The sequence below is a fragment of the Mesoplodon bidens genome (assembly GCF_964165515.1).
Source record: "Mesoplodon bidens genome assembly, chromosome: 3".
NCBI classification, from domain to species: domain Eukaryota; kingdom Metazoa; phylum Chordata; class Mammalia; order Artiodactyla; family Ziphiidae; genus Mesoplodon; species Mesoplodon bidens.
The window spans coordinates 98,235,026-98,252,821 of record NC_138178.1 but is presented as its reverse complement, the minus strand read 5'-3'; the positions used below and the strand labels follow the sequence as shown (position 1 = coordinate 98,252,821).

At 39.0% G+C, this 17,796-nt stretch overlaps 1 protein-coding gene across 3 annotated transcripts in view; it reads left to right on the top strand.

Moving 5' to 3' along the window:
• CDIN1 (CDAN1 interacting nuclease 1) overlaps window positions 1–3,482 on the top strand; it is a 217,677-nt gene extending 214,195 nt beyond the window's left edge. For 2 of the 3 annotated variants that reach the window (XM_081229257.1, XM_081229256.1), the window contains exon 11: window positions 2,192–3,482. In XM_081229257.1, the coding sequence (XP_081085383.1) occupies window positions 2,192–2,321 (130 nt within the window). In that variant the 3' untranslated portion in view covers window positions 2,322–3,482. The remainder of the gene's footprint in view (window positions 1–2,191) is intronic. The other variant, XM_081229260.1, reaches the window with a different exon arrangement.
• The last annotated feature ends 14,314 nt before the right edge of the window (window positions 3,483–17,796 follow it).

Below are 17,796 nucleotides of genomic sequence, written 5' to 3'. Positions count from 1 at the left end.
GATTAAAAGTTACTAAGAAACCCTTGGTTAAAATGGAAGCAAGACCTCGTCCAGGTGTGAGCTTCACCTGGTGTGCATTTAAGCACTGGGGCCCCAAATACCTCGTGCCCTAGGTGCCTGATTCTTCTGACCACAAAGGAAACTCTCCCCAGAGATACTGAGAAACAAAAGCACTTGCAATCAGCCCTGAATTCAGGTAAATGTCACAGTGCCTGGTGCTCCAAGACATCTCCTCCTATACAGCTCCTGTGTTCCCTAGAACAAGTTCAGTTGATGAGTCAACATCTCATGATTCTATCCCTGCATGGAGGGAATACAAAAGTTTTTTTGTTTGTTTTGTTTTTTATTTATTTATTTATTTATTTATTTATTTATTTTTAGCTGTGTTGGGTCTTCATTTCTGTGCGAGGCCTTTCTCTAGTTGCAGCAAGCAGGGGCCACTCTTCATTGCAGTGCATGGGCCTCTCACTATTGCGGCCTCTCTTGTTGTGGAGCACAGGCTCCAGACGCGCAGGCTCAGTAGTTGTGGCTCACGGGCCCAGTTGCTCCGCGGCATGTGGGATCTTCCCGGACCAGGGCTCGAACCTGTGTCCCCTGCATTGGCAGGCAGATTCTCAACCACTGCGCCACCAGGGAAGCCCAATACAAAAGTTTTAATTAATCTTGCGTACAGCTTGGCTGCCCTACTGTTGTGAATCCCCAAATAAACTATTCCATGACATCCAATTGAACTTGTCCCTTGCATACAGTATCTTGCAGCCCATCCTGTACTGTTAGGTTTGGCAAGTACACTTCAGCATATAATAAATCATGGAAGGAAAAAGCTTTTTGGCCTAGCGTGGTTCAGCCTGCTGTAATGTCAGAATACAGAAAGCAGTTCTGTTTTTAGACATCCTTTTACTAACCCAACGTTCATAATTTATGCTTTCACTGTAAAATTCCTGCAATACGACACCAAAAGTAGAGCTGCCCTTTAATTAAGTACTCTCGGTAGGAAAAACGTGAAACTGATGTGCAAAACATCTCTGTGTGCACAGTGATTGATAGTGATTACATCGTTTTGAACCCAGTCTAGAGGTCTCAACTTCCTGCTGGCTACTTCCTGAGTGAGCCGCTAACCAAATTGGAGATAATTCGGAGGCACAATTTAGAAACATTGAGGTTTCAAGCCAGCATCTGTCTAGACTTTTTCAGAGCTCTACATGGCATTATTCCTTACTTTCGTGATGAGAACCTACGACCAAATTTCATGCCATGTTCACGCTTAGAGAGGCTGTAATGCAGAGAGTGAAGGGGCCGAGAGATCTTCGCAGGATCCCAGTTGTCATATGGGTTTGTTTGTTTTTTGTTTTTAAGACTAGAAAGAATGAATGACAGAAGGAAGGAACTTCTGGCCCTATTGGTACGTGAATAGAGCATTAGAGCCAGAAGAAGACCTTGAGCTGTTGATTTTTTTAAATTATTTTCCAAATATTTTTTTCCTTAGTTGAAAATAGGTAGGTTTAACTTTTTTTTTTTTACATCTTTATTGGAGTATAATTGCTTTACAATGGTGTGTTAGTTTCTGCTTTATAACAAAGTGAATCAGTTATACATATACATGTTCCCGTATCTCTTCCCTCTTGCGTCTCCCACCCTCCCACCCTCCCTATCCCACCCCTCTAGGGGGTCACAAAGCACCGAGCTGATCTCCCTGTGCTATGCAGCTGCTTCCCACTAGCTATCTATTTTACGTTTGGTAGTGTATATATGTCCATGCCACTCTCTCACTTTGTCACAGCTTACCCTTCCCCCTCCCCATATCCTCGGTAGGTTTAACTTTTAAAAGAGTGCCTCTACATGTCAAGAGGCTAAAATCCCAAGCCTGGTGCTCCCCAAATCAATGCTGTTTCTACTCTGCTTTTGTCCTTCATCAGCTAAGTCGTCACAACACCTGACTGAGAGGTAATTAGAGTAGTGAAATAGTTCAGGTTCCTTGAAAGAAAGGTAACAAATCCGTCCAAGGTGGTGACACTTGCATGAAATAAACTCTTTGGTGTAAGTTCAGCTACTTTCAGTCATAATCGTAGCAACCAAAACAAAAACTTCGTACAATAGATCATTTAATCACCTTATCCATGCTTCAAAGATTACCTTTTTCTGGAACTATGTTGATACTATGTGTGCATGTTATTTTCTCATGTTTTTGCAGGTTTGGGCCAGGCTTAGTCATCTACTGGTACGGATTTATCCAGGAACTGGACTGTAACCGGGAAAGGGGCATCCTGCTCCAAGCCTGTTTCCCTACCAACATCGTCACCTTATGCCATAGCATTGCTTGACCCTGATGATCCTGGAAGAGAAGCTGGGAGGAAAAGATGAATCCGGAAGCAATTTTACTTTCCTGCAGTGTAAACTCCTGGCAGCATCTGCCCTGAACTTCAGCTGAACTCTCGCTGCCCGTGGTCACACCACTACCTCTTTAGACAAACATATCAGGAGTTTCTGTTTTCCTTCATCCCTTGCTCATGTGAACAGCCAAGAACTCCAGACACAGCCCACTCATTATCAGCATTTCTGTCTCTGTCAAACAGTTAGTTTATAGATAGTCATAATCTTTCTTCCTTCCGGATGGTTTCTCCTTATATACTGAACAAAAGAAAAAATGTGGAGACTGAAAGGTGTGATTTTTCAATTCTCCTCCCAGTTACTGAATCTCCCTCTTTTTTTTTTTTTGTAAGCCTCCATTCATTCTCTCTCCCTCCCCCTTTCTCTTCATGTACACTCACAGATACCCAGGGTTGCGTTACTGTCATGGAATAACCTAGCACAGTCCCAGCAAAGCCGAAATCATGAAGGCTGCAACTAGATTTTCGCCCTCACCTGCAAGGGCAGACCTTGCTGGGAGCCTGCATTTGTTTTGTCCAGGCTTTATGGTTTCCTGACTCCTATGGCGGTAAGCCAAGCTGAAAAAAATATACTTGATGAGAATTTCCTCTTTCTATAATACTTATTTGAACACCAAACATTTTCCATTTATCTCATTTAAAAGCATTAGTTACGTTGTGTCTGGAAACCACACTCCTTCTTTGGATTGGGGGCTGAGGGCAGACTACTGAAGCTGGGTGCCAGCCTTGACAAGAGTTTATTTTTAAATATAACTAGTTGTCAGTATGTATGGTAGTCAATATTTTTATGAGTAAAATTTTTCAAAACTACATTCTGTACCCTGCTTTGTATCTGCATTTTATACCGCATAATTATATAACACTCAAATAATTTAGGCATTAGGATTGTTCGGCTTTGAATGAATTAAGTGTACCAAAAATAAACCTAGAGCAATTTTCAAGTAAGCAAAATAAAAGAAGTTTTGTATTTGTTCACTTTCATTTATTCACTTTTTCTACTGCAAACCAAATTTCAATCTAAAGGAAAACATCAGTAAATTCATTATAAACCTATCTTTTAGGAAGGTGAAAAATTAATCCATACCCAAAAATGTACTTAGTAAAATATTTACCCTCATGTTGACAAAACATAATATTCTTTATAATGTTGAATGAGTTTGGAAATATTAGTAAAAATATAACTTTTACAAACACCTTCAAGTTATATACATTGCTTGGTTCTTTTAAAAGACTAAATATACCATTTGTATTTTGTTCATTTTGTACCTAAGAAGATTTTCAGAAATCTGCCTACTGCCTTTCGTTTTGAAGGACACAAACATGTTGGGTTCAGGCATGGATTTTAGCTCTGTTGCAGGTTGCATTAAACAAAAAAGAAAGAGGAAGAAGATGAAACAGTAAGGCGGTATCAGGCAAACTTCTGTTTCCGTGTAAAATTCACCATGCAGGTTTCATGAGTAAAATAGAATGATTTGGAACCACTGCTGTTGTCGTGATACACACACACACACACACACACATTTTAGACAAAAATGTTGTTAAAAGCAGTTTTCGTGGCATGCTCTAAACTGCTTTTTCTTCTTTAGAAATAAATTACATTTATCTGCACAGATGTTGAAAACCCTGTTAAACCCTCGTCAAGGATTTGTTTGTTTTATATTAAACAAATTTATGATGAAGGTGCACAAATAAATTTTAAAAATGAAAGAGGTGCTTGCATTTCAGAATTTGCTCTTCTACCTGGTGCCCTGACATAATGTGTTAGGAGAAGGTACCGGTGTTCTCTGGCAAGGGCACCACCTCCTCTTTATGAATGGGGTTTTAAAATCTGACCCTGAAAAGTGGGGAAGAAACCAGCAGTAGACTGTACATACTATGATAAAGTTACAAGTTATTTAAAACTAAGCTTTATTCAACATAAAAACTGATGTGATTATAACGTCTACTACTTTTCAGTTGAACGAGTGTGGTGAGGGGACTAGCGTTCCCAGACTGGAAGCTGAAATCCTCCTTGTTCTTCTTTTATGTAAGGAATACTTATTTGTGGTCTATCTGTATGTGTTGTTTGTTTACTTATTTGTTTTTTAAATTTAGACAGTGTAAACATCAGCCCTAGAGGGTATACATGGGGTGACAACTTTTTTTTTTTTTTCTCTCATCATTAGAACATTAACATTAAAGTCAAATCTTGTGTTATGGAGCTTTCTGCAAACTGTGTTAATGAATCATGCCGAGTCAGAAAGCAGGAGTGTGTGTACAAACGTAAAACTAAATGATGTTCTCTCTGCATACATAGACTTGCCCAGTGACTGCTCTCACAAACAAACAAGAGACCCTATTTGTTCGAAGCATGCAGAGGCATGAGCTCAGAACAAAGCAGATCCAGCGCTGATATTTCAGGTGACTTCATAGACCCCCTCCCACCCCATTTCCACCCAAAAAACAAACAAAAAACAGTGAGAATTCTTTTTTCTTTTCTTTTGCTTCAGGCGAGGGGTATGTCAACTCTTCTAAACACTCCTAAAATCATATATAAAAGGGAGGCTCAGGGGTGCAGGGTAGAAAGCTGGATCTCCAGGGAGAATCATTTTCTTTTAAGCATCAGTGTGTGTACCTGCTCATTATTGGCAAGGCTTGATTCCACCCTGGAAAAAGATGATAAATTGTCCGTCTTTGGGGGGTGCATTCACTCATTGAAGCCTCCAGGGGATAGCTTAGAGCCCTGGATGAGGTCATCCACTAAATGGGCCCTGGGGGGGGGGGGCCTCACTAATTAATGCACAGCCCCCAAGTGAACAGTTAATTCACTCCCCCGTCCCTGAGGAGCTACACCCAGTGTTTCCTTTCCTCTCTGGAACCAAGATAGCTGAGATGTCTGCTCTTTTTAACCACCCTAGGACCTGGAGTTTCAGTTGAATTAAATCTTCCATGTGCTGTACTCCCCTCACTTCCTGCCTCTTCCCGGCTGTCCTCGCCTTCTCCTGCCTTTGCAGTTTCCTTCCATGTTGACACATGTTCTGCACTCTCTCACTACCTGTTGGCTCTTTTTCTCTCTAGAAAATGATCCCAGGACCAAAATGCAGCTCATCGGAGTCCTGATCCATATATTTTCAGAGTCCAAGTTGGGGGAGAACAATTGACCTAAGCTCTCTGGGGAAAAGCACACCTAAGCATCTTTGGCACCTGAAGATGACAAAACTGGTAACTAAGACATTACAGGGTCAAATATGGTCTGAGGTTTAGTGTGTCAGTAACTGTGTTGGCAAAAGGAGCCAGAAGAACATGTGAAGTTTACAGATACTTTCAGGCTGAATGGTGGTGTTCAGCTGATTAAAATTACGAATTTAAATAGTAAAATGTCTCTGTGATTTAGTTAGAGAATCACTCCTAGCTCGTTCCTGTTGGGGGCAGCTTGTCATTTTCCATGTGATCTGCAAGTTGCCTCAAAAGTATAACTATTTTGTGAATAGGACAGGAGGAAAAAAATCTCCCAATTGGCACATTCTCAATTAGGGTCAAGGAACAAAGCCAGCTTAACTAGAGAGGAAATAAAAGGCAAACAATAGGAGTTTGCCTGCACTGTCACCACTTATAGAGAGGTGCCTCTCTGGACCTGCCTGGTAAGTCACTCTCAGGTTAAAGAAGGGTCGCAGTGACAAAAGTTCGGACCATCTAATTGTATTACCCCAAACTAACCTTCCTATATATAGTAAAAACAGTCTGAAGATGTTTTATTAAGAACGGCCTGGATTCGAAAGATTAAGGAAAATGGAATTATGAATTAAATAATAACCAGAACAGCTTGGGTTCCCCTTGTGTTTTTCACTTTCCTGCTATTGTTTTGAATGTGGCTGTGAGACAAAGAGCTGCTTAGGTCAAGGACTATAAATTACAGTTTTCATACAATAGTCATCCACTAAAATGATTTCAAAGCTTGATCAAAGTACTTCAAAAAGACTTTTAAAACTTTTCCACAATGCAGGGGGAGGGGGAACGCTCATTTGATGCCTTAATTTGCTTCAGTCAGTCTAGCAGAGTTCCATCTTGGCATCATACCTACTTTATATAAAATCCCACTCATTAGTTAAAGGAACCCAACTTGTTCTTATTGTTGTCTCATGTACAAGTAAAGAGGATTTAAGTTTCCATCTGGTTAACTAGCACAACAAAACCTTCGGAGACACTTGTAAGGAAAAGATGCACATAATCCTGCTTTAAAATAAACATAACTTGACAATATTTAATCGTGATATGCAAGGTATTTAAGACTAACTCCCTGTCTTAGAATAAAATGGATATCAGTGGATTTAGTTGTCATCTTAATAATAGTCACGGTAATAGATAGATTTCATTTTTCATCTCTTTTCCCTCAACATGCATGTACCTGGAGCTGTCTCATGTTATAAGCAAGGATGATGGGAAGTACCCTAGTGGTAGATAAGCTGAGCAGATTCTAGGCCCATACATGAAGACAGTGTGGGATTGCTGCAACAATGCTTCTATGTCAGGTAATTTTTATTTTTTAAAAGGAAGGTCATTTGGAAATGCTGACATGATGTATAACCAAGTCAATCAAGTGATAAAAATGGAAGTTCAGAGTTTGAGGCCTGAACATGAAGCCACCAACCATTAACCTAAAGCAGTCATGAATTCCCCTGGAAACAGCCTCCGTTAAAGGTATTTCTAGAATAGCTAGCACTTTTTTCTTTAAAAAAAAAAAATGCCTTTGTCATTTTTATATTCAACACAGATACAGTCCGAAATTACAATTGAGTGTATCTATAAGAGACTCTATCTTTTTTTTTTTTTTTTTTTTTTTTTTTTTTTGCGGTACGCGGGCCTCTCACCGTTGTGGCCTCTCCCATTGCGGAGCACAGGCTCCGGATGCGCAGGCTCAGCGGCCACGGCTCACGGGCCCAGCCACTCCGCGGCATGTGGGATCTTCCCGGACCGGGGCACGAACCCGCGTCCCCTGCATCGCCAGGCGGACTCTCAACCACTGTGCCACCAGGGAAGCCCAGGAGACTCTATCTTTTAATTTTAATTGAAATTTCTTATATAGGGCAAATCAAAATTTACATAATCCAAACGACCTCTGTAGGAAACCATAGTTTTGTAGGTAAACCGAAAGTTGTAAACAAGAGCCTTTTATTTGATTGTGCCACATTTATCTCAATTGTTGACATATTTCTTTCTGTAGTTGTTTAATGGCAAGATTTCTGACTTGATTGTAAGCTCCATAGAGTAGGAACTATATCTTGTTCCCTGCTCTAACCTCTAATAGCTAACAGAGTTCCTGGCACAGAGCAGGTGTCCAATAAATGTTGAATGCACAAATGAATAACTGTTAAATTTATATTAAATATGTTCTCACTTTCATTAAAGAAAAAATTGGGCCCTTTTAATTTTAACTTTCTCATTTTCTTCAGCTGAAAACTGGGTGTATGTATTGGAATTGGAGAAAAGCATCATATATTTTGGTGTTAATTAGAGAATTAATTACTTTAGAAACCCTCAAAACCTGAAATACAGCAGTTTCATCAACCAGACTATTTGATACTTAGTCTTAAGGGGAATTCATGTTCTTTCATTGCATTTGCCTTAAATTTAGCCTTAGTACCTTATTGTTTATCCAGTAGATTGCTAAATTAACTCAAACATTTTAAAATCTTATCTTTGTTTCTCTTTTTAAAAAAAGGCTTAAGGCTTATCTTTATCTTTATATTTCTATTTAAGAAACAGTTTGCCCTAAAATCAAGTCAGGGCCCCAAATCTAATATGTTTTGTACACAGGTTTGGGGATATTCAGTGGAATTATTAGATTAACTGAAAATGGTGCTTTTAATTGCTCACTTTTATAATGCTGAGTTGATATCAGAGTGCTTCCTGGACATAGAAGTGTCTGCTGGCTCAGGAGAGAAGGGTTCTTTGGTCATTTGCCAACAGGATCTGACTTGGGAGAGACACTGTCCATGAACTGCTCAGGGGGCATTTCCCTGTTAGTCATTAATTCAGAGTATATTATCAAAGGCATTTGGCATATTTCCTCATATTTTGAAAACATAACACAAAAGGAACTGGAATTTCCATGTTTCTCCTTTGCTCTCCCAGGACTTAATCTGTTGGGGCCGTTTTGGTGTGTGATTCCTTCTGTGAGTGTCTGGAGAGAACTGAAGCCCAGGACAGACGTCTCTGCGATTGGGTCCTCTTTGGCTTTGTGGGATGTTTCCATCTTGTATTTCTAGCATTTAGACTCTTCAAGACACAAGTATTTATAGAGTCCCTAATGTGTGTTTAGAAGTGTTTGAGGTGCTGTGGGAAATTCAAAAATGTGCAATAAATGGTCTTTTTTTTTTTAAGATTTAATTTTATTTATTTTGGGCTGCGTTGGGTCTTCGTTCCTGCATGCAGGCTTTCTGTAGTTGTGGTGAGCAGGGGCTATTCTTTGTTGCAGTGTGCAGACTTCTCATTGCGGTGGCTTCTCTTGTTGTGGAGCACGGGCTCTAGGCACGCGGGCTTCAGTAGTTGTGGCACATGGGCTCAGTAGTTGTGGCTGGCAGGCTCTAGAGCACAGGCTCAGTAGTTGTGGCGCACGGGCTTAGTTGCTCCATGGCATGTGGGATCTTCCCGGATCAGGGCTCGAACCCATGTCCCCTCCATTGGCAGGTGGATTCTTATCCACTGTGCCACCAGGGAAGTCCCAAATGGTCATCTTTTTGAAAAATAAATTATTACTTGTCAAAATGAAAACAAAAGATTTGAAAATTTCAGGGAGGACAATTACAGGGTAATAAGGAAAGAGGCAAACCTATGGGGCTTTTAATAAGATATTTTACTTCTAGACTTCAGGCAGCATAGAGTTTTCTATTTGCCTGTGGTAGCTGCATCCACTGCTGTAGAGAAGGATTCTGAGGCCGAGTTCAGCTCCGCAGGAAATAAGGTTGTGATCAATTATGGGCACTAATCTTTGGAGTGGGTAGTGATCACATAGATGCCACATAGTTTCAATTCCCACCCTAGGTCATTCATGTTTAGTGCAAGTATAAATACATTCTAAGCATTTAGAACAGAACTCATAGTCTTGCTCATGGGCCTGAGTAATAAAATAAGCAGTAACATTTTTCACTGGTTCTATAACATCAAGTGAAATAACATCTGTCCATGGCTGAGATCTGTTTAGTAATTCATATAAGCAAAATATTTCAATAGAAATATGATTTTAAAACTCAAGATAAACACTTTAGAAGGCCACAGATAATTATTGCTCTTAGTAAAGTAAACGCCTACAAGTTACATGACATTATTGATGAAAAACATTGGGTTTCTATATTTTGGGCTCTGCGTGAAGATTGTGAGGTTTGAGGATTGTCTCCTATTAGATGGTCTCACATACTCATTAGTTTTTTAGTTTTCTTGTTTGTTTGTTTTCCTGGTAAAGACAGGCTTGGGGTTTCAAGGTCAGCTGCAGACTGTGCCTCCCTTCTCTTTCATGGCTTTTATCATTTGGGTATCGATTTCCTACTTAGTGCAAGGCATTTTTATAAAGTAGTTATTTTATACTTGTTATATTTGTTTTAAAATATACTCCCAAAAAGAAATCTTAAAATATTTTTCAGGATGAAAGAGATAGGTATGCTGTACATGGTAATGGAGGTTTTGTTAATATACTTACCATTAAGCCATAAATAATTTTCCTAAAACCTTTTAATTGAATCAGCTCATTAATTCTGTCAGCTAAAATAATGACAGTCATTGCACATGGAAAATTAGTAGGTAAAAATATAAAAATATTTTGTTCCTTGCTAATTTGAATAGAACTTGGTTTTCCAAGTTACAATTTTTTAAATAGGATTTTGTGGTAAATGGGAAAAAAAAGCAATCCAAACTAACAGAGGGTAAATGAAAAGCAGAACAACGAATGAGATGGCAAAGTGGACATAAGTGCATTGCATGTAAATGTAAAACTCAGTCTTTTGGTAAGTTATTTTCATCTTACTTGCTTCCCCACTATCCTTGAAAGTGTTTCCCAATGACAAAGGGGTTAAAAACAGCAGCGGCAGCTTGGGGGCATGGAGTGAGCAAAGAAACTCATGTGAGAATTGAATTGCATTTTCAGTTGGTTCCTTGACAATTCCCTAAGAGGTGTGTGGAAAGTAAAACTGAGCCATTAGCAAAGATGAGATAAGTTTGACTCATAGACTTTGAGAATTTTAGAATTGGAAGGGACCAGAGACCTCATTGTACAGGTGAGAAAACTGAAGTCTGGAGAGGTCAAGTGACTCATCCAAGGTCACAGAGCTAGCTAATTGGAGGCAGGACTAGAATCTGTCCCTCCTAGCCTCCTGTCCACCGTCCTTTCCACCATGGGGTTAATAATTTATTCTGGAAGGAACTTCCAATACCTAAGTTATGTTTATTATTTACAAAGTAAAGAATCATGGTATATTTTTAAATAAACATTCTGAACCTTACTGGTTTTGCCCTGTGCCTGATTCCCTAATCTCTGTAGTAGAAATCAGCTCTTTCTTTGACAGAAATAATTCCCATTTTATTTGCACTTTAGTAACCTAAAATCCTTATCATTTGGTGGCATTCAGTTCCTTTTCTTTTTCTTTTTTCTTTCTTTTTTTTTTTTTTTTTGGCCATGCCGCACAGCTTGCGGGATCTTCGTTCCCTGACCAGGGATCGAACCTGGGACCCTCGGCAGTGAAAGCGCGGAGTTCTAACCACTGGATCACTAGGGAATTCCCAGCATTGAGTTTCTATACATTGCCATTTAGCCTAAGGATTTGCCACTAAGAATGATTTTGGAAACAATTTTAAGACATTTTTCCCCTGGCTGATTTACATTTTCATTTTATTTTTCTTCTGTTAAAAAAAAATTCACAGATGTTATGTTTATCATCTTCTGTTCCTATAACATATTTAAATGAGTAGTAGATCATGAATTTTTCTGATCATTACCAATAATGATTAGTATATCATGTTCTAGAACTGTACCCAGTAGAACCTTGTGACTTATGCTTTGACAACAGGTTGGAATCCCTGCTTCTCCACTTACAAATAACTGAGCTGTAAAATCTTCAATTTCTTCAACTGTAAAATCAAAATACCTATCACATAGGACTGTTGTGAGGATTAAATAAGATTAGTATCTAATACATCGTACATCAGAGCTCTAACAAAACTGGTACCATACAGTTGTATTATACATGATATAGTTATTGATAATATTACTACCATAGAATGATCCATCTAATAAATGATATGCACCATTAAAAATCTGTGTTTTCCCTGTTAATATAGAAATCAATATAAGGTGGATAGCTTGGCTTTTATTGCTTTTCTAAAACTCATTTAGTATAAACCATTTTTCCTAAAGTTCAGGGGCAGGCAGTGGGCATATTTAGTTGACTGTTTTTGCAGACGGATGTCTTGCTTAACATTCATCTGCTCCAGAGGGGCTTAGAGGCAGTCCACGTTATTTTGGGGTTTTTTTGTTTTTGTTTTTGTTTTCTTTTTCTTTTTCTTTTTTTCCTTAACACCTTTATTGGAGTATAATTGCTTTACAAAAGTTGTGTTAGTTTCTGTGGTATAACAAAGGCCCATGTTTCTTTTGATAGTTACTATAGCCTTTGCCATAGATATGACTTTAGAGACAGCACAACGCAGGGACCAGCCAGCACTTCCAGGTCCAGTTGAAGGCCCAAACCAGCAGTGCTCCAGATGAGCCCCGGAAAGTGCACTTTATGGAAAAAGTTTCTATAAAGGGATTGAAATACCTTCTCCAGGCTACTGTTAGTTCAGTGAAAGAAAGCATAAAATGCTGTTTGAATTTGATCTCTGAAAAAACAAATAAGCAAAGCAAAAAGGAATTTGGGGAAATGACTGGTTTGTTCCTGGATTCTTCCTCTCATTGATGCTTGTGACCCTATTGGAGGCAGCTTTGTAAAAGACCCTACTTTGGCTAGCGCACCACCCCTAAAGGTAAACCTAATCAGATCACAGGCAAGCTGAACAATTTTCCAACAACTGAACGAGCACCGATGCGCCCCTCTCTGAACACAAGCCAGTCTTCTTCAATGCCTGTGCTCCACAGCAAGAGAAGCTCCCGCAATGAGAAGCCTGCGCTCCGCAATGAAGAGCAGCCCCCGCTCGCCGCAACCAGAGAAAGCCCGCGCGCAGCAACAAAGAACCAACGCAGCCAAAATAAATAAATAAATAAATTTATTTATTTTTTAAAACATCCAGGCAGATTCTGGATCCAATTCTCCTTGGCAGCAGAGACCACTGTAACAGTAACAACGGGCGTGGGAAGTGTGGCTGCTTTCATTGGGGAGCTTGGGATCATTTTGCAAACAATTAACTACACTTCACAGCATCCCTGCCAGGTGAAGAAGTGCTCCTGTGTCCGCGGACAGAGGAGTTAACCAGTTGAGCTATGAGTCTTGTAGAAGTTATTTATTTACTTAACAACAATAAAGGAAACTCGGAAAAAATGCTTATCCTAAAGAGGATGATTTCTTTCTCCATACTCTATGTTTTCTGAAAACTGAAATACAATTTTAAAAAATAAATATTAAAATGTTTAAATGCATACCAATCATGAAAATTAAATTGTAGTGTCATTTGCCCAGACTAACCTGTGATCAACACCCAGAGAATGTCTTTTCATAGTTGGTTAGTAGCATCTCATGAAACACTGTCAGAGTAGATAACCAAGCCATGCATGTCAGGGGCCTCCCCTGGTGATGCTCCTTCCACCCCTCCAACCTCAACTGTGGAGTAAGAGCAACTGAAAGGAAACTGATGGTGTGCACTGTAAACTTTCATGGTGCCCTCAGTGGCCCCTACTCTTGCTGATGTGTTGCATAAGTTATGAAAGGGAGACTTGAAGAGCAAAAATACTATCATCCCTTTTTACTCACAAACAGTAAAAGATCGGCGGAACAGAAGTAACAGCCCTTGAGAATAACTTTGCAATGGGCCCATTTTAGCACAGCAGGCTGTGAGGTCTAAAGATATTCTAGACGCCTTCATTAACTGAACTTGAAAATTTCAAATGAATTTGCATCGGACTCAACCTGGCATCATATCTTGTTAAAAACATGAAGACTGATACAAACTGTCCTGAAATGGCTTGATCTGGTTATTGCCTAAAATTGATCTATGTTTGCAACTCTTTGAAGTCAAATCAAAACAGAATCACCAAAATAGTCACTTCATTCATTCTAACTAGCACATAAGCATTGGTTGATATAGCTGGAGATATGATGAAGAAGGGTATCTATAGGAACCATAACTCCCCATGTGCTGGAGGCTCACCAAAGACAGTCTGATTGACCCTCCCCATCTTGGGTGGGGAGCCCAATGTTACCACCTAGTATGATTCTGGGATCAATTCCAAAGCAGCCAATAGGCTCTCAGAATGAAAATCCATATAGGGGGTGATCTGTTCCTGGGTGCCTATAGGAGAGAGAAGGGCTATGTAGCAAACAAAATTTATTGCCTACCCACAGACACATACACACGCACTCCTTTATCCTTTCTAGAAAAATACAATTTTTATCAAGAACTGGAGGAAGATGCTTTATCCCAACACATGGTGAACTGGTCCAATAATGAGCATGCAACACCATTGTAACCAGTGAGCAGTGAGGAAACATGTACTGTGAGGTTTCAGAGAAAACTTTTCTTCCCTGAGAAAAGGAAAGCCCATTTTCTGCCATCACTTTCCTTTTGGTATAAGGGTGGGATGGTTGGAGCTTCAGTAGCCATATTGTGACTGTGAGGAAAAGGCTAAGAAACCACCAGAGACAGAAGTAATGGAGCCATTGAGTCTGGGTCAGCACTGCCAAAGTCCCCTTGTTTCAACAATCACCCCTTAAGTGTTCTGTTACTTTCACCCAAAAGCATTCCTAACTGACAGAGGGATCTTTTGAATTCCTAGAACAGGATTCTTGGTGATTTCTTGTATGCACAGTGGGAGGATTTCAATGAAATACCTAACAAAGTTACTGGTTGCTCAAGACATACCCAGAAACACTGATCCCTAAGCAATATGAAACTCTAAGAGGGCTAGGATGGAAGCTACTTGCCCTCAGAGAGGAGATGAACCCAGCAATTTATTCTGCAGCACCCCCATCAAATTCATTATTTTGTAGAACTCTGAAAATATGTCAGGTGTCTATACCAGAACTGAAATCTCCAGGGACATCATTGTCAATACTGAGATCACAATGGAAAATGTTATAGAGATCAAAGGGCCCCCTTAGAGAACTGTGGGTAGGAACTTAGCCAGATATACAATCATTTGGGGATAACCATTCCCATCTCCCTCTCCATTCCACACCCCCATAAAACAATAGCATTTTCACTGGATTATTCAATTGAACACCTTAGCCAAATTTCTCTTTCTGTCTTTGCCAGCACATCTAAAATGTTTATAATGACTAGGATTGCACTTACTGTGCAACACACATCTAATTAATCTAATTAATACACATCTAATTCAAACAGGTATGATTACCTACAGAAGAGGAGGTATAGCCTAGTCATGAAACCTAGCAGCACCGGCACCAGATGCCTGGGTTCCAATCAGAACCAAGTCTCATGAACCTTCTGAATCAGCAAATTCCTTAGGCTCCTGGTACCCCGATTGCCTCATCTCTAACAATGGTGGTAATAAGTTCCTCCTGCATATGAGTTGTAAAAAATTAAAGCATTATATATATATGTCAAGTACTTATAACAGATCTTGGCTCCTAGTATATACTCAATAAATGTTAGCAATCATTATTACCCCTTTTCTAGATGAGGTCGTTGAGGCTCGCAGAAGTTAAGTAACTAGTTCAAGGTTTTCCAGCAAGTAAGTAATAAAGCTGTCTCAAAATGTCTAATTTAAATAAGGTGGTTATAATTTATCTTTTATGTTATTTTTGGAAATATGATAAACATTGCTAGCACTCACCAATATTCTCCTTGACCTCTTGAATGTACAGGAGACTACACTTTCCAGCCCCTTCGTGATTACACAGGGCCAATTCTGGCTAATGAAGTGTGAGTGGATAAGACCTCTGTCAGTGAGGCAGTGAAAAGCCTGAAGAATTCTCCATTCTCTCTCTTCCCCTACTGTACCACCCAACCAAATTTGAGTCTCTACCCTTGTGAGCTCTGAGAGATTAAATAGAGCAACCTACACACCACCACCACCACCACCACCACCACCCAATAGGGGCCAGAAGTAAACTTTTATGTGTTTAGCTACTAAGATTTGCAAGTTGTTACCACAGCATCATCCTAGCCTATCTCAATAAGTAGAGTAAAATTTCCAAATATTGTAAAAAAAAAAAAAAGAGTATTGAGTTAATATTCTATTTAATTAACGTTATCCCAGTCGCTCATTGGCAATCCCTCTTGGTAATTTTTTTTTTTTTTGGTTCTTCTGACATTATAACAGTGTTATAATGAGCCATAAGGAAAAGTTCATGAACATTGTTCTATAGCTTAATTTTCTGTTGCATGTAGTAATCATGCGGCAAACCTATAGGATAAAAAATTATGAATGTTGGGCTTCCCTGGTGACGCAGTGGTTGAGAGTCCGCCTGCCGATGCAGGGGACACAGGTTTGTGCCCCGGTCCAGAAAGATCCCACATGCTGCGGAGCGGCTGGGCCCGTGAACCATGGCCGCTGAGCCTGCGCGTCCGGAGCCTGTGCTCCACAACGGGAGAGGCCACAACAGTGAGAGGCCCGAGTACCACACACACAAAAAAAATTATGAATGTTGTAACTAACATAGTTCATAATTTTAGCCTTAATGTTATTGCTGCTTCACATTTTTTTAGGATATCAGAGAAAAATCTATTATAAAAATTATCATGGCCTTTTGGGTTTTTGAAAGGCATGTTAGCTAACCCTGCATGTAAGCAATCTTCAAGTAGGCATAAACAAATTGGTTTTCTTTCTCCAAGACCTAGAACATACAAATTTGAATCTTAAAAATCGATTAATCTCCTAAAGACATGGTTAAGAAAAAGAACATAATGAGCATAAAACACAGACTGGGATAAAATATTTGTGAATCCTATCTAATAAGAACTTGTATCCAGAATGTTTTTAAAACTCTGAAAACAATAATAAAAAAACAAACAACTCAATAAAAAAAATCAGGAAAATATTTGAACAGTCATTTCACCAATGAAGGAATATGCCATGTGGGCACATGAATAGATGTTCAACATCATTAATCATTAGGAAAATACAAATTAAAATCACAATGATACACCACTACACACCTACTGAAATAGCTCAAATTAAAAAATTGACATTACCAAATGTTGAGAGAAGATGTGGAACAACTGAAACTCTCACCCATTGCTTGCTGGTGGAAATGCAAAATGGTATAACCTCTTGGTTAAAAAACTTGGCAGTTTCTTATAACATTAAATACATTCCATATAACCCAGCAAGTTACCCAAAGGAAATGAAGACAAATTGTTTTCATTAAAAAAAAAAACCTCTCCAGGAACAGTTACAGTAATGTTATTTATAATTGCCAAAAGCTGGCAACAAGCCAAATGTCCACCAACTTATGAATAGGTGAACAAAGTGTGGTACATCCATACAATGGAATACTGATCAGCAATAAATAGGAACCAACAAAAGACACTCACCACACATTAAAAAATTTCAAAAGAGTAATGCTGAGTAAAGAAGCCAGACTTAAAGGACTATATACTGTATATGCCATTTTTATAATATTCTAGAAAAGTCAAAACTATAGGGACAGAAATCAAAGAAGTGATTGCCAGGGATTAAAGTAGAGGGGAGGAAATTGACTATCTCTGTCTTAATCCTGGTGGCTGCACACTGTATACATTTGTCAAAAATCAGAACTCTGCACCAAAAAACTCTGTAAATTATACCTCAATAAACAACCAAAGCATATAAATGTAAATTTTTTAAATGGATAATAATTTCAAATGAGTTTGTTCTTCAAATGTTCGTAATGTTTTGACAGTTTATAAATTAAACTTTTCCCTGATTCAATTTACTATCTATAAAATAATAATATATTAACTTATCTATATTAACTCTGCTTGAAATATGTGTATGTTGTTTAAAGTCAAAATTTAGAAGAGTAAATCATATTCAAGCAAAAAGGAGAAATATATCTTGCTTCACTGCCTTGGACAAAATATTCATTCAACACAACACAACACAACAAATATTTATTTGGCATATATCGTCTCAGTATCTGTAAAATAGGCAGCTTTGCAAATTTTAAAGGCCCCTAATAACCATATTATGTCCCCAAATCTTCATTACTTCAAAGCATGTTAGAAAAGGCCTTGATGGGGCTTCCCTGGTGGCGCAGTGGTTGGGAGTCCGCCTGCCGATGCAGGGGAC